We start from the raw sequence: 19,354 nt of genomic DNA on the forward strand, positions 1-19,354 counted from the left end.
AGTTGGAAACAAGTTATTTACGTGTTGCAGTAGTTCTGCAGATTTGGCTATTATGGTTTGCTTTGATTGCCATTATTTTGCCATATTGTGGTCCGCACTCGTAAAAATAATCTGCTTTTCAATAAAGCTTAAAATGCGGGAAACAACAATAGGCCCAACTTGCGGTGACATCATCAGAAAATGACTAAGAAGGCCCTTTCCTTCGAACTGAAATAGGATTGGCTAATACAACAATTATAGAGACTTGCGTGAAACTTGCTGGTCACAGATTAGTACCATCAGTAGAGCATGCTCCGCCTTTCATCCATCCTTCTGAGATACATGTGAAGGATGCCAGCAGGTAACATTAACGTCATTTTTACATTTAAATAAAGCAAAATTACAATTTGGAAGTAAACTCTACTTTAAAAAAAAACTTTTGTCACCAGTCGTGGAATTTGTGACCTCCAATCATATCTCCTGGGGTGCAGCACCTCCTTTCCAGGCCGCTCTAAAATGTAAATGAATAAATATGGCCTTCCTTTTAAGAGTAGCCTCACCAGTGAACTGCGTCCGATTAAACGTTAGCATCTCTCTGCTAACACGAAAGGTTAAGAAGCAACTCAGCCTCTCTCTGCTGCTCCTCCGCCATCCGTAGGGGATTTTGACTAGAAGCCTGTGAGTTCTGCTCGGGTTCACTGCCGTCTGCAGCACCATGGAGACGGGCATCAGAGTACCTTCAGCAGCGTGTTTGTTTAAAGAGCGAATTGAAGAAAACTTTTAAAAAACGACACACTTCCTTACATTGAACATCCTCACAGGAACTAATACCCAATATTCAGGGGGACAAAATGCTTGGGGTGGGTAGAACTCTAGACTCCAAATAAACTGGAACAAATTAGAGCTCTCCCTTATTCTAAATAGCCCCAAAACGGCTCGAACTCAGTTGGATTTCCAACTGCAAAGGAATCATCTGTGCAGTCTTGGGCATTTAAATACAGTGAATGAGATCTGGGATAATTATGGGACTATCATTACGAAACTTCAAGATAAACTGGAGAGGCAGATACGGCTCACCTTGTCAGTGGTAGATCAAAAGGATGGTCATACTGTGAACGTGTTTGTGTTTGTTTAAAGATCTAATTGAAGAAAACCCGGAAGCCTCTCCTACACAGTGTCTCTCAGAATCACCTGACAATAAATATCCGAGTGCGCCTTTCACTTAGACATGTGCGTCAAAGACAGTACTTCTTCGAAGTTGACAAGGTAAACAAGAAAAGAAGAACAGGGATTGGTAAATGCAGGAAACTATGGGACAGCTAGTAGAACTGGAACAAAAGTACGTTTCCCACATAGGGACTATACATGTCAGGTTTTACATAAATAAGCCAGGCGCGTTGTACAAATTGAAATTACTTTAGTCTTCCCCGAGCGCCGGGAAATGCGTCTTTCCACTCGCGCTACTCACGGCAATCAAAATGGCCACAGGCACGTACCCACAATGCACTGGCGCATGCTCCTAACAACTAGAGCGCGTCGCCACATATCTCCCCCCTTTAAAACTACAACAATATTAATCAATCAAGGAGGATGTTGAAGAAGTCCCTGGACTACAGTAGTAGTCATAGTAACAGGTAATTCATAGTCTTACTTGGTCTCCATGTCATAGTCTTCAAACCTCTTGGGTGCCTTGATCAACCTGCCCAACCTGGTACGTGTGTTCATTGGGCTGCCTCTCATACGGCGGTCGCTGCCTGGGGAGCTGGCACTCCCCATCGCTTTTATCCTCTGCTCTCCTTCCATAGTCTCCGTACCCAGTTCGCGAGACGTGACTGGAAAGGCAGTTCCTTCCCTTTCATTCTCCGCTGGACCGTACGGTTCTTCATCATTCTGCTCCGTGATTAGGGTATCTTGTCTGATTCCTTCCGACTCTAGTGTCCTTCCCAGTTCTGGCCCTTCCTCCGGGGTGGGTGAACTCCCACCTTCCAAGCTTTCCCACTTCATGACTTTGTTGCACCATGCCATTCTATCTTGAGACAACACTTTGCCGTGGCTTAGCTAGGCCGATCTGGCATACGGCTCTACTACTTGCAATGGAGGACTAAACTTGCTGTCGCCCTTCTTCTTCATTACGGCCTGTTTTACTCTCACCCACTCGCCCTTCTCCAATGTCACTTCTTTCACATTGCGACGCTTGTTATAGTACTCAGTGTACAAGGCTTGTGCTCTGTCCATGTTGCGACATACTACAGCTGGAGACCACTTACTCTGGACCACCAGTTGTTTCCATGCTAAGTTGTCTTTTGTGAAAGGGTTTCGTCCTCTGAGTATTTTAAACGGGCTGTACCCTGTGTTGGCTGGCGTAACGTGATATGGCGACAGCATCTTTTGGAGTTTCTTCTCCCAGTCCTTGCCTGCATGTATCGCTGCTTGCACAGAGCCCATTATCACCCTGTTGAACCTCTCCGCTAGTCCTTTTCCCGCTGGATGATACACAGGGGTGTGCTTGACTTCTATACCGTTGCGGTCCATGAACGCGTTCCACTTGGCTGAAATGAATTGTGGTCCATTGTCACTAGTGATTACTTTGGGGATTCCTTCCCTCAAGAAAGTGGCTGTGAGGAAGGAAAGAATGGCTTCCGTGTCGGCCTCCTCACAAATGTCCACCTCCGGCCACTTGGTGTACCTGTCTATCAGGACAATCACATATTTGGGTACCCCGTTGGTGTCCAGTATGGGTCCTAAGATGTCCACAGAGAGCATTTTCAACAGGCTTGTGGGGCAAGTGAACTGCAGTGGACGTAGTAGGACTTGCGCCTTGTCTGCCCGGCTGCAACTCTCGCACATCCTAACATGTTTCTCAATTTGATTGTCCATTGCCGGCCACCAATACGCCAGCTTCGCCCTGGTTTTCGTCTTCATTATTCTGAGGTGTCCCTCGTGTAGAATAGCTAAGAGGTGATCTATTAGTGGTTGTGGAGGTATTACCTTGTCCGCTCGGAGCAGGAACACTGGATTGTCCCCAATAGATAATTCTTCCTGGACTTCCCAGTACTTCCCAGTACTCCCTCAACTGGCTGTCCAGGTGCTTTTTGACCAGCCATCCTTGCGTCACATAGCTCTTCACTGCCTTCAAGGTCTCATCGTCGCAGTATGCTTCCTCCCATTCTTTTTTTTTTTTTTAATTTTTGGAAAACCTTTATTGGACAATATGGGCAAACAAATACGGGCCTACAACCCACCGGCCGGCCTCGAAATCGTTTAAAGCACAGTAGCGAGCAATTGGGCAACTCAGCAGCATATCAAAGCAAACATGATTAATCCAAGGTACACTGTAATTGCGCTGCCGAGAGGTAGGAGAAGTGAAGGTTTAGTTTTAAAGTTTTTTAAAGTATGTCCAAAATAGTAGGAGCCAAAAAGGATCAGAGTCCAAACAATCCGTACCAGGACCGAAATGGGCAACAGTATTCAGAGAAATCAGCGAACATTATCTATTAAACAAAAGGCTGGAGGCGAGTAGCACAGGAGAGAGGACGAGCAAACATTATGGTACACCCCAGCCACTACCCACATCGCACCAATCCACCCCTTGACCCAAAGAAATAGGAGAAGAAAAGAGTAGAAGAAGAAGAAAAATAAGGCCCATAGTAACTGAAACGAACAAAGAAAGAACACCCCCCACCCTACACGCATGCAGAGGCTACGGCCTACCCCCCCCCCCTAGCAGTGTGTCTGTCGCCCCAAGGAGTACCCGAAATTTAGGAGCAAGAGAAAGAAGGAAAAGAAATCACATAAGACCGGAGGAGGGCCAGAGAAATGACCAAAACAATCAGCACTTTTACCCTTGGCCACCCATCCCCGGACCCCGACTCAGTACCTGACCAACATTTATCTCCCACAATTGTCCATTTCAGTCCCAGCAATGCACACAACCGGATGCAGAAAAAGGGAGAAACATCCTCAACCTTGTCCCCTTCGATCCAGCATGCCGACGGAGTCCAGTTCTAAAGCAGCCATCTTGGACGGAGAAAGCAAAAGTAAGGTCCACTGCAGAGCACGATGCCATCCACCAAAGTCCGTCCACCTCAGAGCCAAACGGGAAACGTCTAACCAAGAAAGGGCAATGCACAAACGCAATACTTGAAGGGCAGCCGGCCAAAACAGCAGTTGCAACTCCAGGATGGGGCAGGGAGACCCGCGATGAAGCCCCGAAACAGTCGTGTGGCGAGGCGTCCGGACACAAACCTCCAGCCTCTGCCAAGGACCAAGATCTCCACACATCCCTGCAGCAATACTGGGTAGCGCGGCAGCAACCACATCTCTCTTATCCAGCACCTTCAAGTACGTCTGAGCAGGCTGGTAGTCGCAGACAAACACAGGGTGTGGCGAGGTGCACAGCACATGGGGCTCAGCATGGCCATCCGAGGATTCTGCAAGCACAGAGATATCCAGTCGGCATTCCAGGTCCAGGGCCATGTCACGCACAGCTACATGGAGATCACTCAGGGCATACATAATATCAGCAATCCTGAGGGATGCCGCAGGATAAGAGGGCGCTGCCGTCTCGCGCACCCTGGGCGTGGGGTCACACCGTAGCCCTCGAGACTGGTCGCCGTCGGCCATCGTATCAGCAGCCCACCAGTAGCCGGTCCGCAAATCACTGCCACTACAGGGGGTATAGTAGCGGGACGGTCCCCTTCGCCTGACACCCGGCGTCAATGCAGGGCAAACCGCTATGGATACCCCAAATGGTAGCCGGGGGTAGAGAGTCCCAGATGCCGAGCGCCCAGTTCAAAATGGCACCCGTCTCAGCGCTGGAGAACAAGAAGACGCTCAGAGCCGTCCACAAGCCGAAAAGAGGGTAAAATATATCTTCTACGGCGGTGACACAAGTCGAGCATGAAGGCGTGCAGGACAGGGCGGCTCGCTGTAACAGGGAAAACAATGCGGCAATAGCTATCCGTCAGCTGACCCCGTCCTGCTACAATGTCAGCCGTTGTTGCAACTTGGGACGGCAGCCTCCGGAGAACAAAGACCCGGCCTCAGCAATGCAACACTGAGACAAAGACCGGGACACCTCGCCGCCTCTGCCACCAGGATCGCGCCGGGGAGCACACCGCTGGACTCAGGAGCGCCTCACGGTTCCGGGACGCCGACAAGTGGGCAGGATAACATGCAGGATCAGCGGCGTTTCGGGAGAAAAACAAGAGGGTCGGCAGAGCCGAGGGATCAGGCGGCCATCATGGTCGCGGGCTAGGCTCCTCCTCCGCTTCCTCCCATTCTTGACTGCTGATCACTCCTTCATGGTCTTGCGTGAGTGCCACTGTGTAATCTTCCCACTCTGAGGGCTCTTGTTCCAAAGCTGGTTCCATGGCAGCTGCTCGGCTCAACAAATGTGCTACCTTGTTCCTTGTCCCAGGGATATACTCCTCTTCGTAGACATAATCGAGTAGTCCTAATGTCCTTTTCGCTATCCGCGGCGTTGAGTGTGCATGCCCGTTCAAGGTCAAGACTCTCTCCAGTGGCTTGTGATCTGTGCGGAGTAAGAACTTTGAACCCCATAAGAATTGTCTGAACCGTTCCATGGCCCACACTGCTGCTAACATTTCCTTTTCTATAACACTGAATTTTTCCTCGTTAGGAGCCAGGGATCTGGGGGCAAAATTGACAGTGTTAACCTCTCCTTCCTGGTACATCTGCATTAGAACCACCCCTAGTGCTTTGTCACTGGTATCATTGGTCAGTATAGATAGAGCAGCTTGATCAATCCCTTGAGAGGCATGGCCGCACAGATGTCCTGCTTTATTAGTTAAAATTCTGTTTGTTCTTCCTTCGTCAATTTAAAGGTGTTCTTCTCCTTCAAGAGTTGTCTTATGTGATGTGTTTTGGATGCAAAGTGGGGAATGAACTTGCTGTAAAATTCCGCCATGCCTAGGAATGAGCGGACTTCTTCCTTCCTTTTTGGCGTAGGTGCTTCTCTAAAGGCAGTTATGCTGGCTCGTTTCGATTCAATTCCTTTTTCACTGATCTCGTGGCCTGAATATGTCACTGATCCCAATCCGAACTTGCATTTCCCCCACTCTGCAGTGAGACCGTTCTGTGCTAGGATGGTCAGGACCGTGTGCAGCTTTGCGTCATGATCACTCTTTGATTTGCACATTATGAGGATGTCGTCTTGGAAGTACTGCACGCCTTCCACTTTTTGAAATAATCTGTGCATCAGTTTTTGGAATACCGCCGCCGCGGATGCTAACCCAAACGGCATTCTCAAAAATGTATAGCATCCGAAGGGTGTGATGAACAATGTTAGATGGTTGCACGAAGGATGGAGGGCGATTTGGTGGTACACGGATATGAGGTCCATCGTGGAGAACCATTTTACACCATTAGTTTTGGCCAGCATCTCGTTTATCCGGGGCAGCGGTAATGTATCCACACAATGTTCTTGTTGAGTTCCCTCAAATCCACGCACAAACGCACCTTCCCATTGGGCTTCTGTGCGACTACTAACGGGGCAAGCCACTCGGCAGTTTCAATGGCTTTAATGACTCAATTTTTCTCCAATCATTGTAGCTCCTCCTGTACGGACTCCCTGCTCCTAAAGGGAATGTTGCGGACTTTGTGGCTCACTGGTTGTGCTCCCTCCTTTAAGCATATTTTATGCGTGAATTTTGTCATCCAACCGATCGTCCTCTTGAAGACTCCCGGGTACTGCTTCTTCCACGCCTCCTCTTCATATGCCTGTACTGTGTCTGTCATCATCACTTGCGTGGTCCCTCCTGGGTTGAGTTGGATCCCTAGCGCGCCTTGGTCTATCCAGCTTAGGACGGACGGTCCTTTCTCTGCAACATACAGCTTTCCTTCCGCAGCTCTTCCACTGAACTCGAACTTAAGGATGCATTACCCCACCATGGGTATGGGTTCGCGGGTGTACGTGACTGGGTGAAAGTCCATTGGGAGTAGGTTCCTGCTTACTCATGGTTCAAAGTCTCTTTCCCCTACTGTTCGTTGGACAATGGTATATGGGGAGCCCGAATCTGCCACTATATTGAACGACACTCCTCCTATTTCCATTTGTAACGCCGGTTTCCTGGACCTTGCACAGTTTATTCCTAACACCTGGTCGTCAACACATAAGACTTTGTCCTCTTCTTCTTCCTCTTCGGGTGCTTCTTCCTCTCTGTCCATCTCTTGGGCTACGTACTTCACCTCTGATCTCTTGAATGTCCGCCTGCACACCTTTTCGTAGTGCCTCATTATACCGCAGAAGGAGCATTTTGCTCTAAACGCTGGACATCCTTTATCTTGGCTGGCATGTGTTTGACTTCCGCATCTGTGGCAGTTGTTCCTGCTTTCTCCTTGTGGTTTTTGCGTTCTCCTGTGTCTCTGAGGGTACCTCTTCTGGAACTTGGTATTCGACTGTGTAGGCTGCTGGGTTACTTCTTGTTTGCTTTTGTCCATCACTTTGCACACAGGAGTTTTGTTGATGCTCTCCCTTCTCGCTGCTTCTGCACACCTCTTTCACAGTTCCGCCTTCTTCACCAGTGCCACGACCTCCTTGAGAGGGGCGTCTCCGTTTACCCACAATTTCTCTTGGATCGCTGTATTCGCCGTGTGCATAATGATCTGATCTCTGATGAGCTTGTCGTGCAACGTGCCAAATTTGCACGTCACCGCCAACTTCTGCAGAGTGGCTACGTACTCATCTATTGACTCGCTCCTACTTTGTTTTCTCTGGAAAAAATGCACCTGTCTATTGCTATGCACACGACCGGGCGGTAGTGTGAGTCCAAATCCTCTAGCGCATGTTGGAACTCATCTGTGTCGTTCGAGGACCTGGTTTTCTTCACTAAGATGCTGTATACTCTTATGCCCTCGGGGCCTAGGTTATGTAGTATTATTCTTTTCCTCCTCGCCGTGGAGAATTTGCCTTCTTCTTTATCCTCCAAAGCCGACAGGTAGTTGAGAAAGTATCTTTTCCAGTCCTCCCACAACATCGCTGGCTCTCCCCTCTTGGCCAAGAATGGGACCAGTTTGGTGAGGGATGACGTTTGTGTGCACATTCTCCGCCTTTCTTGCTGGACCGGGACTTCCTGTGAGGCAACTCCTGGTGGACTCCCCGAGCTTTGTCTCTCTTTCGTTCTGCTTGCCTGCGCATATGCAGGACTCCCTTCTCTATCTTGGGATGAGCCTTCGAGTTCCAGTGCTGAGCCCTCTGAGGGTGGGGCTTGGGTGTCAAGATTCCCGCTGGTGAGCCCACGTGGGTAGCTTTTTGCCAATTGATGTCGGTGGCCTTGCACTCACTGTGGGGTTGGTATGTGCTCCAGGTGGGGGTTGTCGCTGTGCGTGCTCCTTTATGAGCCCCGTTCCCTTGCTGCTGGTCAGTTCCAGATACGTGGCTGGTGGGTGTGACCATCAATCTTGTTCTAGGTTGTGTATGTTGGTCACTGAGTGCCTGTGTACCACTCACAATGCCCTCGTAGTCCTTGTCTGCCCTTGAGCGTGGACTGCTCTCCCCTGGGGATGCTATTGCTTCTGCGCCATGTTCGGGGATGTTGAGACAGTCCCTAAAGCTTCGTGGCCAAGTGCACTCCTCTGCCACGCTTGGGGTCTTTTAGTGGTGTGGGGGGGGGGCGGGTCCGATGCCACACGGTGGTCGGTGTGGGGATCCACAGCCTCGTCGCCAGTTTATACATGTCAGGTTTTACATATATAAGCCAGACGCGTTGTACGTTTGAAATTACTTTATTCTTCCCTGAGCGCCGAGAAATGCGTCTTTCCACTCGCACTACTCGTGGCATTCAAAATAGCCGCCGACATGTACTCACAATGCACTGGCGCACGCGAAAAGGCAACAACAACAAAAACACAAGCCCCGAGCATGAGCCACTGCAGGGGAGGCAGCAGTAACACAACTATTGCATTAGGAGGAGATGGGAGGAAGAATATTATATTTGAATTCAAGAAATTTGGGCACTGAAGCTGAACACAGACAAACAGTAACAGAGCAGAAAATCAAGGAAAAAAAGAGTCCCCCAAAGAACAGATAAAGAACCATAGTAGAATGAGACATTACTAAGTCCCTGCTCTGTGGGAGGAAAAGAAGAGAGAAAGGAGGGACAAAGAGGCAGGAACACTTGCAAGCAAGGATTTTTAAAGGACAGTGAAACAAATAAATCATAAGCAATGGTAAGAAAAAGGATGGACTTGAAGCCCAGAGACTAATTACAGCAGGTCTCGAAGAGACAGCTGCGCTGTCTAGCTCCACCTAAAAAACAACAGTGTAATAGTCTATACAAGAGATCATGGACACTGACATGACATTGTTTAGTGTGGATTACTGAGTATTTGGAATTATTCATTCACATCAGTGATTGACAGATGGGGTTTCCATCATGGGCACAACTTCAGGCAGCAAGCAAATACAGATAGCTGGCCTTAACACCAACAATGCATCTTCTTTTTTCATGGGGACTCAATATGCACAAAGCAGAGATTAGTTGAATTTTGTTGACGTGCAAGGCAAACATTTTAAACAAATTACTGCAAAGGGAAATAGTTCCCCTTTAAGGTGTGGCTTCTTGGACAAGGGCCAGACAACAAGAGTTATTCAATCTGTAAAGTACTTCACGAAGTAGTGCGGGATTTAAATCTGAACATAAACTATGGGGTAACAGGGCCTTGTACAGGGTTTTGTGACAGTGTTAATGGTCAGTTCCTGAATTGGGTTGGATAACTCAAACTACCTGGTCCCCTCACTTTTTGGGTAACCACATGACCTAGAAGCGCCCTACCTTGGCACCCCATCAATTTTCTATTTACTTATTTTCACCTTCTTTCTCTTCTCCTTCCAGGACATTTGCACCATCTCCAAGGCTGGGTGTGACGTATAACTCTCTGTAACCCATTAATTTATTCGCTTACAAGCAATTTTTGAGTTTTTGATGTTAGACATTAAGATCTTACCTTGACATTTGATGTTGTTGTGGATATCAGAGAAGTTGTAATGCATGGCCCTTGATTTTCTACGACTTTGCACTGGACATTACATGATCCGAATATAATACAGCCCCTGGCGTCAGTCCGATTGTAAATAGCCTCACCTGTATCCAATGACATGTACAGGCAACCAATTAAGACACAAATACAAGGGAGTGGTTTATTTGTACATTCAGGATGGCAGCTTTACCCTGAAAACAAGCTTCACACGTTGCACCATTCATTTGCTATGAAATGGGCCACAGTTAGTACACTTCTGTCTCATTCTTATTAATGCCCACATACTCCAAATAAAAAAAATAATAATAAGATTGAGTAAATAAAGTGTCCATAAATTAGGAGTGGGCATAGCTGGCATATTTCACCCTAGTTTAATTACTACAAAATTAATTGTAATTATGTGAAAAGCATATTCCAGCATTTAGAGATACTTTCTTAGTGCGAAATTCACGCTTGCATCCAAAATGGGCCAGAAGATGCCCTTTGCGCTAGGAAAATAGCACTAAATGCTAAATGACACAGGCAGCAGTAGCCAGCAGCTGCTCGCTTTTTCTTAGGGGCATATTTAGAAGGGGATATCGCCAACAGAACATGACATTTAGTGATGTTCTGGTGGCGATATCCCCTTCTCGTGTTCCAGTGGGCGTTTTGCCGCAACACCTATTGCTTTTAGAAGCTGCCCCACATTTACAAGGATGGGGCAGGTAAAACCTGGTCTAAGGATGGTGATGCGAGGAAAAATCATTAATTTCTGCTTATATTTTGCTCTTTCGATGTGTGCTCCATAGAAGCAGCAAATCACCTTTCAAGATTGTTTCTGTGCAACAAGGTGTTCTAAACAATTGCCCCTGCAGCGCAGGCACCCTGCAACAACGTGCAAGGGTTCCTGCGCTGGAGCAAAGCAGCTTTTGTTGCACCAGCACTATGGGAAGCGCATGGGTGCGCTGTATCTTTGTAAATATGGCATATCCCAGGGTTTAAAAAATGTCAGAGTGCAGTGTAACCAGTTTTGGTGTAACACCTCGCCCTGACATTTTATTCTAAATACCCCCTTAGTTTGTTGTTCCTGTGCTCCAACTGTAGGATTTTTGCCTCAAATTACTCCTAAATACTCAAGCAGATATAAATTGCATCATTTTTGTATTTTTGGATCACAAAAATAATGAGTAGTTACTGAAACTACTCTGATTACTCCTGCGTAATTTAGATTTCGCCAAGGCCAATGAAAAAATCAATATTTTTCCTTATTTGGACATTTTACAATTAACACCTCCTCAAGACTCTGCATTGCGCTCCTACATCACTATTTTCTCTTGAAATTTCAGTATCGCTTGTTAAAATTTTCTACAGTATTGTCTTTTACTTGTCAGTTGTTTCAGATAGCAATATTACTTTCATCCACTTTTCCCTTACCCATCACGCTACATTTTCCTCTTGTGCTCCTTTTTCTAGACCAGCAGTCTCATATTGACCACTTGTTATATCAGGTCGGTATGTAACTGTTACCACGCATCTTTTAGCATGAAATACTGTTACAACCAAACTATTACAACGCAGGACCCTTTACAACAAATACCTTTACAACGCATTACACTACAACGCAGATACTATTACAACGCATACCATTACAACGTAAGTATAGGTAAGTTTATCTTTTTTTTAAAAACATTTATTAGGGGTATTGGGTTTGGGTTTTGGGGTACAGGGGTATTTTTAGGGTTCAGGGCTGGGTTTGGGTTTTGGGGTACAGGGGTATTTTTAGGGTTCAGGGCTGGGTTTGGGTTTTGGGGTACAGGGGTATTTTTAGGTTTCAGGGTTGGGTTTGGGATTTGGGGTATCGGGGTATTTTTAGGTTTCAGGGTTGGATTTGGGTTTTGGGGTACAGGTGTATTTTTAGGTTTCAGGGCTAGGTTTGGGTGTTGGGGTACAGGGGTATTTTTAGGGTTCAGGTCTGGGTTTGGGTTTTGGGGTACAGGGGTATTTTTAGGGTTCAGGGCTGGGTTTGGGTTTTGGGTTACAGGGGTATTTTTAGGTTTCAGGGTTGGGTTTGGGTTTTGGGGTACAGGGGTATTTTTAGGTTTCAGGGTTGGGTTTGGGTTTTGGGGTACAGGGGTATTTTTAGGTTTCAGGGCTAGGTTTGGGTTTTGGGGTACAGGGGTATTTTTAGGGTTCAGGGTTGGGTTTGGGTTTTGGGGTACAGGGGTATTTTTAGGGTTCAGGGTTGGGTTTGGGTTTTGGGGTACAGGGGTATTTTTTAGATATATATTAACAAATACTTTAACAAAATGTAATTTAAATAATTAAATTAATTAAAAAATTATTAATTACATTATTTAAAAAAATTATATACTTACCTATACTTACGTTGTAATGGTATGCGTTGTAATAGTAGCTGCGTTGTAGGATAATGCTTTGTAAAGGTATGCGTTGTAAGGGATCCTGCGTTGTAAAAATTGTGCGGTAATGGTATGCATGGTAAAAGTATGCGTGCTAACAACATATATCCTATCAGGTCAGCCACATGCTATGTTTTGGTGGATAATTGAAGCCTCTCATTCTTTCTCCCCTGTTATGTATTTTTACCAGCTGCCTTGTGCTCTCAAGTACCTTGAAACAGCCTGGGTATGCAATAAACCACTATTTACCGGAGCAAAGACAACATTATGGTTCAAACTAGGGTTTCCTGTGAGTCTCTACCCACTTAAGGGTCACAAGCTGATTTTTTGGGGATCGAGAATGTGGGACACATAAATAAAGATATGTTTAACTTGTGTGTTTGCCAGTGCTTCAAAGACAGAGGTCAAAAATCAGGATATGTCTTCTGAAAAATTGCTGCATGATTGGCGTTTACTTTTGTTTCCCAGATTGCAAATTGAGAGGAGCGTTTGAAGTGAATTATGTGAGAATCATCCTGGAGTACAGGGAATGTGAAAAGAAAGGCTCTGTGATGTCATTTTTTGCAACACACAACAAAATGTAAATACTTGTAAATGAACTGTATGCATGTAACACTTAGAAAAGGAAAATGGAGGACATATTTTTGTAAAGCTGAAGAGAGCTATGAACAGATTTCAATAGGATCAAAACAAAGCGAGACCCTTTACCTGGTGATGCACAAATGGTAAATATTCACAGACTCCCAATCTCCAAAGATTATGATTTGTGGGCTGTATAGTTCTATCAGTAAAATGGCATGTCTGTTCAAAGTTAGTGGCCATTTCAATGAAAAGTTGTGAATGACAGTGGATTACTAGGTGAAACTATAGTAATATTAAAAAATCACCTCTCCCCATGTCTATCAAAAGTAGATGTGTCACAAAAGTTTGTCATTCTAAAAAATGAGCCATGGTTCTATAACGGTTGGGTACCACTGTTGTGGACAATAAAATAAGAAAAGATTTGGGCTGACTTGGAAGACTCAGAGCAATCACGGTAAGACTGTCAAATGTAATCAACAAAGAAGTAGCACAAGGGGGAAACAGTCAGGTCGCCCCCCCCCCACTCAACAGTCTTCCAACAAAAATGAACCTGACTGATCTTGAACAACAACACTTATCTTCAAGACACTCGAGGAGTTTGTAACACTTTTTCAAAAACTTCCTCCAAGGCAAGGCCCACTGCCACTAGCCTATGTGTCCACTTGTTCAATTTCAATACAAAACATGTCAATACACCACACAAAAAGGAAGTTTTTCCTACAAGATTTGTGAAAAAATGTCAGACAGGAAAAAAAACACCTCCATTTATTGGATTGCTGCTAACAAATACGAATTTGGTTTTGATCTTACTTGGTCCAAGGGCCATCACATAAGATTCAGAAAGGTTAGTACTCCTATTTAGGTTATACTTATAAGAAACACGATTAGTAATAATAAGTGGAAGACAATGAGATATCCTAAATAAAATGAATGAATACATGAAAGACACATTTATGAACCGTAACAATCAACAACTAGGGCATACTGGCGTTGTTAGAGACAGGAAGAATCTATAGATATTAATGAAATAGCCACGTTTTTTTTTTTTACGAAGGCCAGATATTTGGATTCTGGACCGATGTTAAGTGGAAGCATATTAAAAATCACAGAGGAGAAGTAATAGAAAATGGTGGAGGTAAATCTATTGATTTGTCTCGAATAAGTAAGGGTGCTGTCAATTATCACTCCTAAATATGTTACAAATGCTGTAGATGTAGAAAGATGACTATGTTCAGCAGGCCTCCCGCTGAATGCCACGATGGAGGACTAGATGGATTGATGTCCTGCAAAACTGAGGCTCTCCGTTTATCCTCCATTTATTGTAAAATAATTAGCAGTCATCCATAGGGGTAGCTCAGACGTAAACTGTCTGAACTTGGCAGCAGTAGACTGTATCTCTTTATTAAAAGTAACAAACATTTGTTCACGAGTAGTGCAAGAATTAAGCTCAAGGCCAAAGGAATGATCCAACTTAGCAAACAAGGAAACATAAAATAGACAATGAGGGGGTCAAGCAGTAGATCTGAGGAGCTCCACATTTATGAGAGTGATGAAGGGCGTGAGGCTGAGAGTTGAGAGATGTAAGAAAAGAGGTGAGCCAAGCCAGCACTTTTCCTTGAATGCCCATGGAAGGTAGTTGACACAGAAGTGTACAATTTGCTAATGTGTCAAAGGCAGCACTGAGGTCAATAAGGTGTAAAGAGGCTCTGGCTCCCTTATCTAATGTTTCTGGTAATGTCTCAGAGACTAATAATAAAGCTGACTAAGGACTGTTTAACAATCTGAACCCTGATTGAGAAAGGCACAGCAAAGTAGAGAACATGATTTGCTGTGCCTTTTTCTAAAGCTTTTGAAGGGAGCGGCCATAAAGATATACATTGGCAATCACTTTAAACTGTTGGATCTGCCAATGTCTTTTTCAAAAGGGGCATCATCACCATACAGTAGCAATGAGATATATTTATTTTCAAGTTTGAGTGAATGAAATGCACCCCTCAAAAAGTCACCCATGCGATTAGTGTACCGAATGAACAAAAAGGGTGCTAGGGCACAGCAATGACAAACATTTCTCAGTGATTAAAATAATCAGTACTCACCCCATTCGAGTAAAATTTGCATTTTAACAAAAAAGAAATTCATGGATATGTTGCAAGACAACAATAACCGATCTACTCCCATATTATCCATTAAGGATCCTAATTTCCCTGTATTAGCAAAGTCCTAGGAAGAACTTAAGTCTATGAAGGCTATGGGAATTGTTTCCCTCCTGATGTTGACTTGTTTGGAACCAATCAACTACTATAATATATTTTGAGTCTACTCAGTTATCCATCGTACGTTAGTAGCAGCCAGTTATCTACTTACTTAAGCCCCATATGCAATCTGCACCTATCCCCTTAGCACAATTTATCAAGCAGCTCACTTACTGTGAAACAGACAGCTTTTGCTGCTTTTGCATTAGTGTGCCTTCTAACTTCATCTAATGCAGTATATCTTTCACATCTGCTCTTCTCTTCTAGAGAATCCAATGGCTTCCTAATCTTCCGCTGGATACTTTTTATTTCTCTTCTTGGACAGTTTATGGGAGCACATTGTTCTCAATAAAGTCTTGCACAACGGATACATTGGGCAGTTGATTGTAGGTGTTGTCACTCATTTTTGGGAACCCTGACTATTTTTCATCCTTACACCTTGACTCAGGGCAGACTAACAAAGGCAGGATATGAAAATGTTGGGAGATGGAGGGAGAAAAAGAAAGTAAAACAATGCAAAGGGAGAATTCATGGAAGTGTAGGGCTGTGAGATAAAGAGATATGAGATGGAATCAAGACTAGACAGGCTTGTTGTTCATCAACACTGGTGGTCGGCAATGCTGGCTAGGGGTGCCTAAGAAAATATTTGGGTCCCCTTCACTCGCAGTTAGTTTTTTTATCAGTTGAGCAATGCTCTTGCATCTTTACCTGTGCAGAAAAAGTGTGTTTTACCAACCACTTCAATGTGAAACTTCGATGGGGAAAGCAACACATGTCTCACGCCATACATCTGAACAGTTCTCTTCACTTCCAAAAATGAGTTTCCTACGGAGCATACTGATGTCAAGTTTGGGGATATCCATAATCTCAAACCTCAACTCATCTTTCTCCCTGCGCAGGAAAAACATAGTGTCACAGTTGTGAAAGTTTAACAGGCATGCAAAAAGGCCATGGTGGTCTGCCAGGAGGCGGGTGCTGTGTCAGTCCCATGTGCACTGTTTTTCCTGAAGTTGAACAGAGATTAAGAATTCATCAAATGGGGAACCTTAAACTGCACTAGTGTTCACTCTGCTCCTGTGTTCAATTTCCGGATTCTCATCCACGCCTTGTAATATTGCTAGTCTCTATTTATTTCTCGTTTTATATTTTGCAATTGAATATTTAAAAAAAAATGGACCACCATCCATGGGGGTTCGAGGGTCTGAAAGCTTGTTAGAAAAAAAAGGACAGGGCTCAAAAGAGTTCCTAAGCAAGGTATTGATCAAATAGGAAGGTTTTTAATTGTTTCCCGAAACGAAAATAAACTGATATGGATCTGAAAGAAAGAAACAAAACATTCTCAAAAGATGCCTACACCGAGAAGGAGTGATTACCCAAATGTACTTTACAGAATCTAAGTATTGAATGGAGAAGTTGCTTAGATTACCGGAGAGATCTAATGGGCATGTACCTGATCATACAGTTAGCAATGGAGCAAGGTAAGTTTCCATACAAAGACGGGTGCACAATACAAAGAATTTTAAGGGAAATGTAGGCTTGTATCAGCAGCAATTTCAAGACGAAATCAAGGCACTATAGCTACTGAAAGGATTGCTTGGTTTGTATAGATAGCAGGTGTTTGATTGGGCCAGATTAGGTGCCTAAATAAGTGCTATTGCAATAGTTGAGTCGTGACCTAAAAAGGAACCTGACCAGAGAATGTCAGCCCTTTTGGGAGAGACACAGAAGAAGAAGAGGCTGAATATTGCTGATAACAAAAGTGAAAAAGAAGGCAACGGAAGAGACTTGACAATTCATCTGAAGTTTTGCTCCAAGACTCTGCAGTTTGAAATGAACTGAGGAAGCAGACGAATTTAGAGGGTCAAAGAGATAGCAGCCAAATGGTTGGACTTACTATCTGTAACTAGAATCTGTTTTATCAATATTAATTTTCATCTGATGACCTGTTCTGGTACGAAGATTAGAGAGACAGTGCTGGACAAAGAGTTCATCAAAAAGTCTTAGGAGAATTTGAGCGTTGTGTCCCATAACAGTATAGCTGAAGGTTGTGAGATCGAAAGGGTGAGGAAAGAGATCTGAAATAGGAATTACATAGATAGGGTGAAAGGACGGAGCCTTGATGCACACCTCAAGTGATCCAATTAATACAGGAGAGCAAAGAGTTACTCTCTGGGCTCTTTCAGAAAGGAAAGAACAAAACCAATGCAGTATAGCGCCTCTGATTCCAGCTGTGCAGAGATCAATTAAGAGAAGAGTGTCATCAAACAACACTGAAAGATCTAAAAGAATCAGGGTATTGAAACTGTCGACATTGGTGGCAAGTAACAGATGATCTAACACTGCAATAATGACAGGGTGTCTCTGTTATATCTGTCACCTGGAATCAGCATCGTTCAGTATGCTGCTACATTCTAAGAATATGGGAAAATGACTAGCTAGAAAAGGTTTTAGAATCTTAACAGTGGCCGGAGGAGGGAAAAAGGCCATCAGAAAAGGATACCGATGAGATCTAAGTAAGTTTTCTTCAACGATGGAAGATTCATGCCCGCTTTAAAGGAATCTGGCACCAGCTGCAGCTCATCTGTTACGTCGGAGAAACGTCACCCCACCTGCTGCGAGCGCAGCAGGTGGGCACGTATTATTCTTGTTTGGCCCGGAAGCACTACCTAGTGTGATAGTGGGGCCGGGCAGATTCCGGCGGACAGCAGGTTAAAAGCCTGCAGGTGCTCGATGCGCATGTCAGATTAACCGGCTGTCTACAGCCGGCCAATCTGTCATGTGCACTTCGGAACCTGCAATCCCAGGTCTGTAAAACAACTGAGGGATTGCAGGCACAGGATCCCACTCCCAAAATGAGCGCTGGGTTACCCTGCTCCAACCAATCCTGGAGCTGTTCTAGCAGCTCCAGGATTGGTTGGATGCGAGTGCAGGAAGTCAATCAACTTCCATCCTTTTCCTGCTGCTCGTCTTTCCTAGGAGAGGCACCGACCGGTCGGACTACGTTCAGCATCTTGGAGAGCGTTTGCTCCACCAATGTTTAGAATGTTATCAGCCACCTCATACTATTTCTATTGCTGCAGTATGCTTCCTCACAATGCTCCCTGTCCTCGTCCTCTTCCACTGGCTATTTGTCTTACACAGGCTGTCATCCCTTTTTACTGTTTCCCTCTCCACAAGCTTTTGAAGAATTTGGTTTGAAATGTTAATTTTTGCATTGAGCTGATTTTGAACAATGTTAATTTTAAAAATATGTGTTTTGCTTATTTGCAAACAGTTTCTGAATGGCTTACATAGATGCCTAGCAAAGCTTTCCATGTTCTGACTGGTTACATGCGGTGTAATGAAAAGGGTCTTGCTGCATTTCAAGAATCCTGCAGCTAACTACCAAACGTGTCTTGGAGAAGGCTTTGGTCATTCAGGTCTGTGGATATCTATGCTGCTTTCTCATAGCAGGTGTGTTGTGCATTTGTTACAGTAATGTTCCTCTTGTTTACGACAAATTCTCTGTGGAGCGTATTTGCCATATGTGAGGGTTCCCCTGAGCAGTAGTTTAATGGGGTCAGGTAGAGTTTCTGCATCATCTCACGGTCTGAGGGTCTATGCGCGAGTGCAGGTACTACCTTTAGGTCTCACCCAGAGTAAACAAAAATGTAGTAGTTGCTCACTACTTAAAACTTATCCCTAACTTTTATGCCCCACCACTTTAAAATGTCACCAGCTACCACTGAATGCAGGTCTTTGTTATGGATCCAATCCATGCTGCATGGAGATGTGTCAGTTCTGCTTGGGGTTGCGCAGCACACCAGAGGAGATGTATCAGTTCTGGTGCCTCCAAAAAAGCAGGCAAAGCAACTTAGACCTCCTTCCAAAGTTCTAGGAATGTGGTGGTACCAGTTGACAGGGTAGACTCATAGATGGCAGAGTCCATGTGCAAGGTTGTTGGAAGCCTGTTGTGTCCCTCAGGCTTCAGATGAGGAGGCCAGTCAACTAGCCCTTGGAGTCACTCTTGGGTTCTGGATTCAAGAGATGCAGGTCCACCCCTTCTTACCCAGGCAAAATGGCAGCAGGTCAGCACTGTGGGGCAGGAGTCCTTCAGAGCAGCAGTCCTTTCAGCGGCCCAGCAGTCTTTCTTCCTGGCAGAGTGCC

The 19,354-nt window shown here is 44.9% G+C and overlaps 1 protein-coding gene across 1 annotated transcript in view; it reads right to left on the minus strand.

Moving 5' to 3' along the window:
- Positions 1–19,354, minus strand: part of LOC147733250 (mucin-2-like) — a 596,915-nt gene that overhangs the window by 220,346 nt on the left and 357,215 nt on the right. Inside the window, exon 31 of the mRNA XM_086958940.1 lies at positions 9,946–10,082. Coding sequence (XP_086815066.1) covers positions 9,946–10,082 — 137 coding nt within the window. The remainder of the gene's footprint in view (positions 1–9,945; positions 10,083–19,354) is intronic.

This window comes from Lissotriton vulgaris, chromosome 2_1 (assembly GCF_964263255.1).
Source record: "Lissotriton vulgaris chromosome 2_1, aLisVul1.2, whole genome shotgun sequence".
Taxonomy (NCBI): Eukaryota; Metazoa; Chordata; class Amphibia; order Caudata; family Salamandridae; genus Lissotriton; species Lissotriton vulgaris.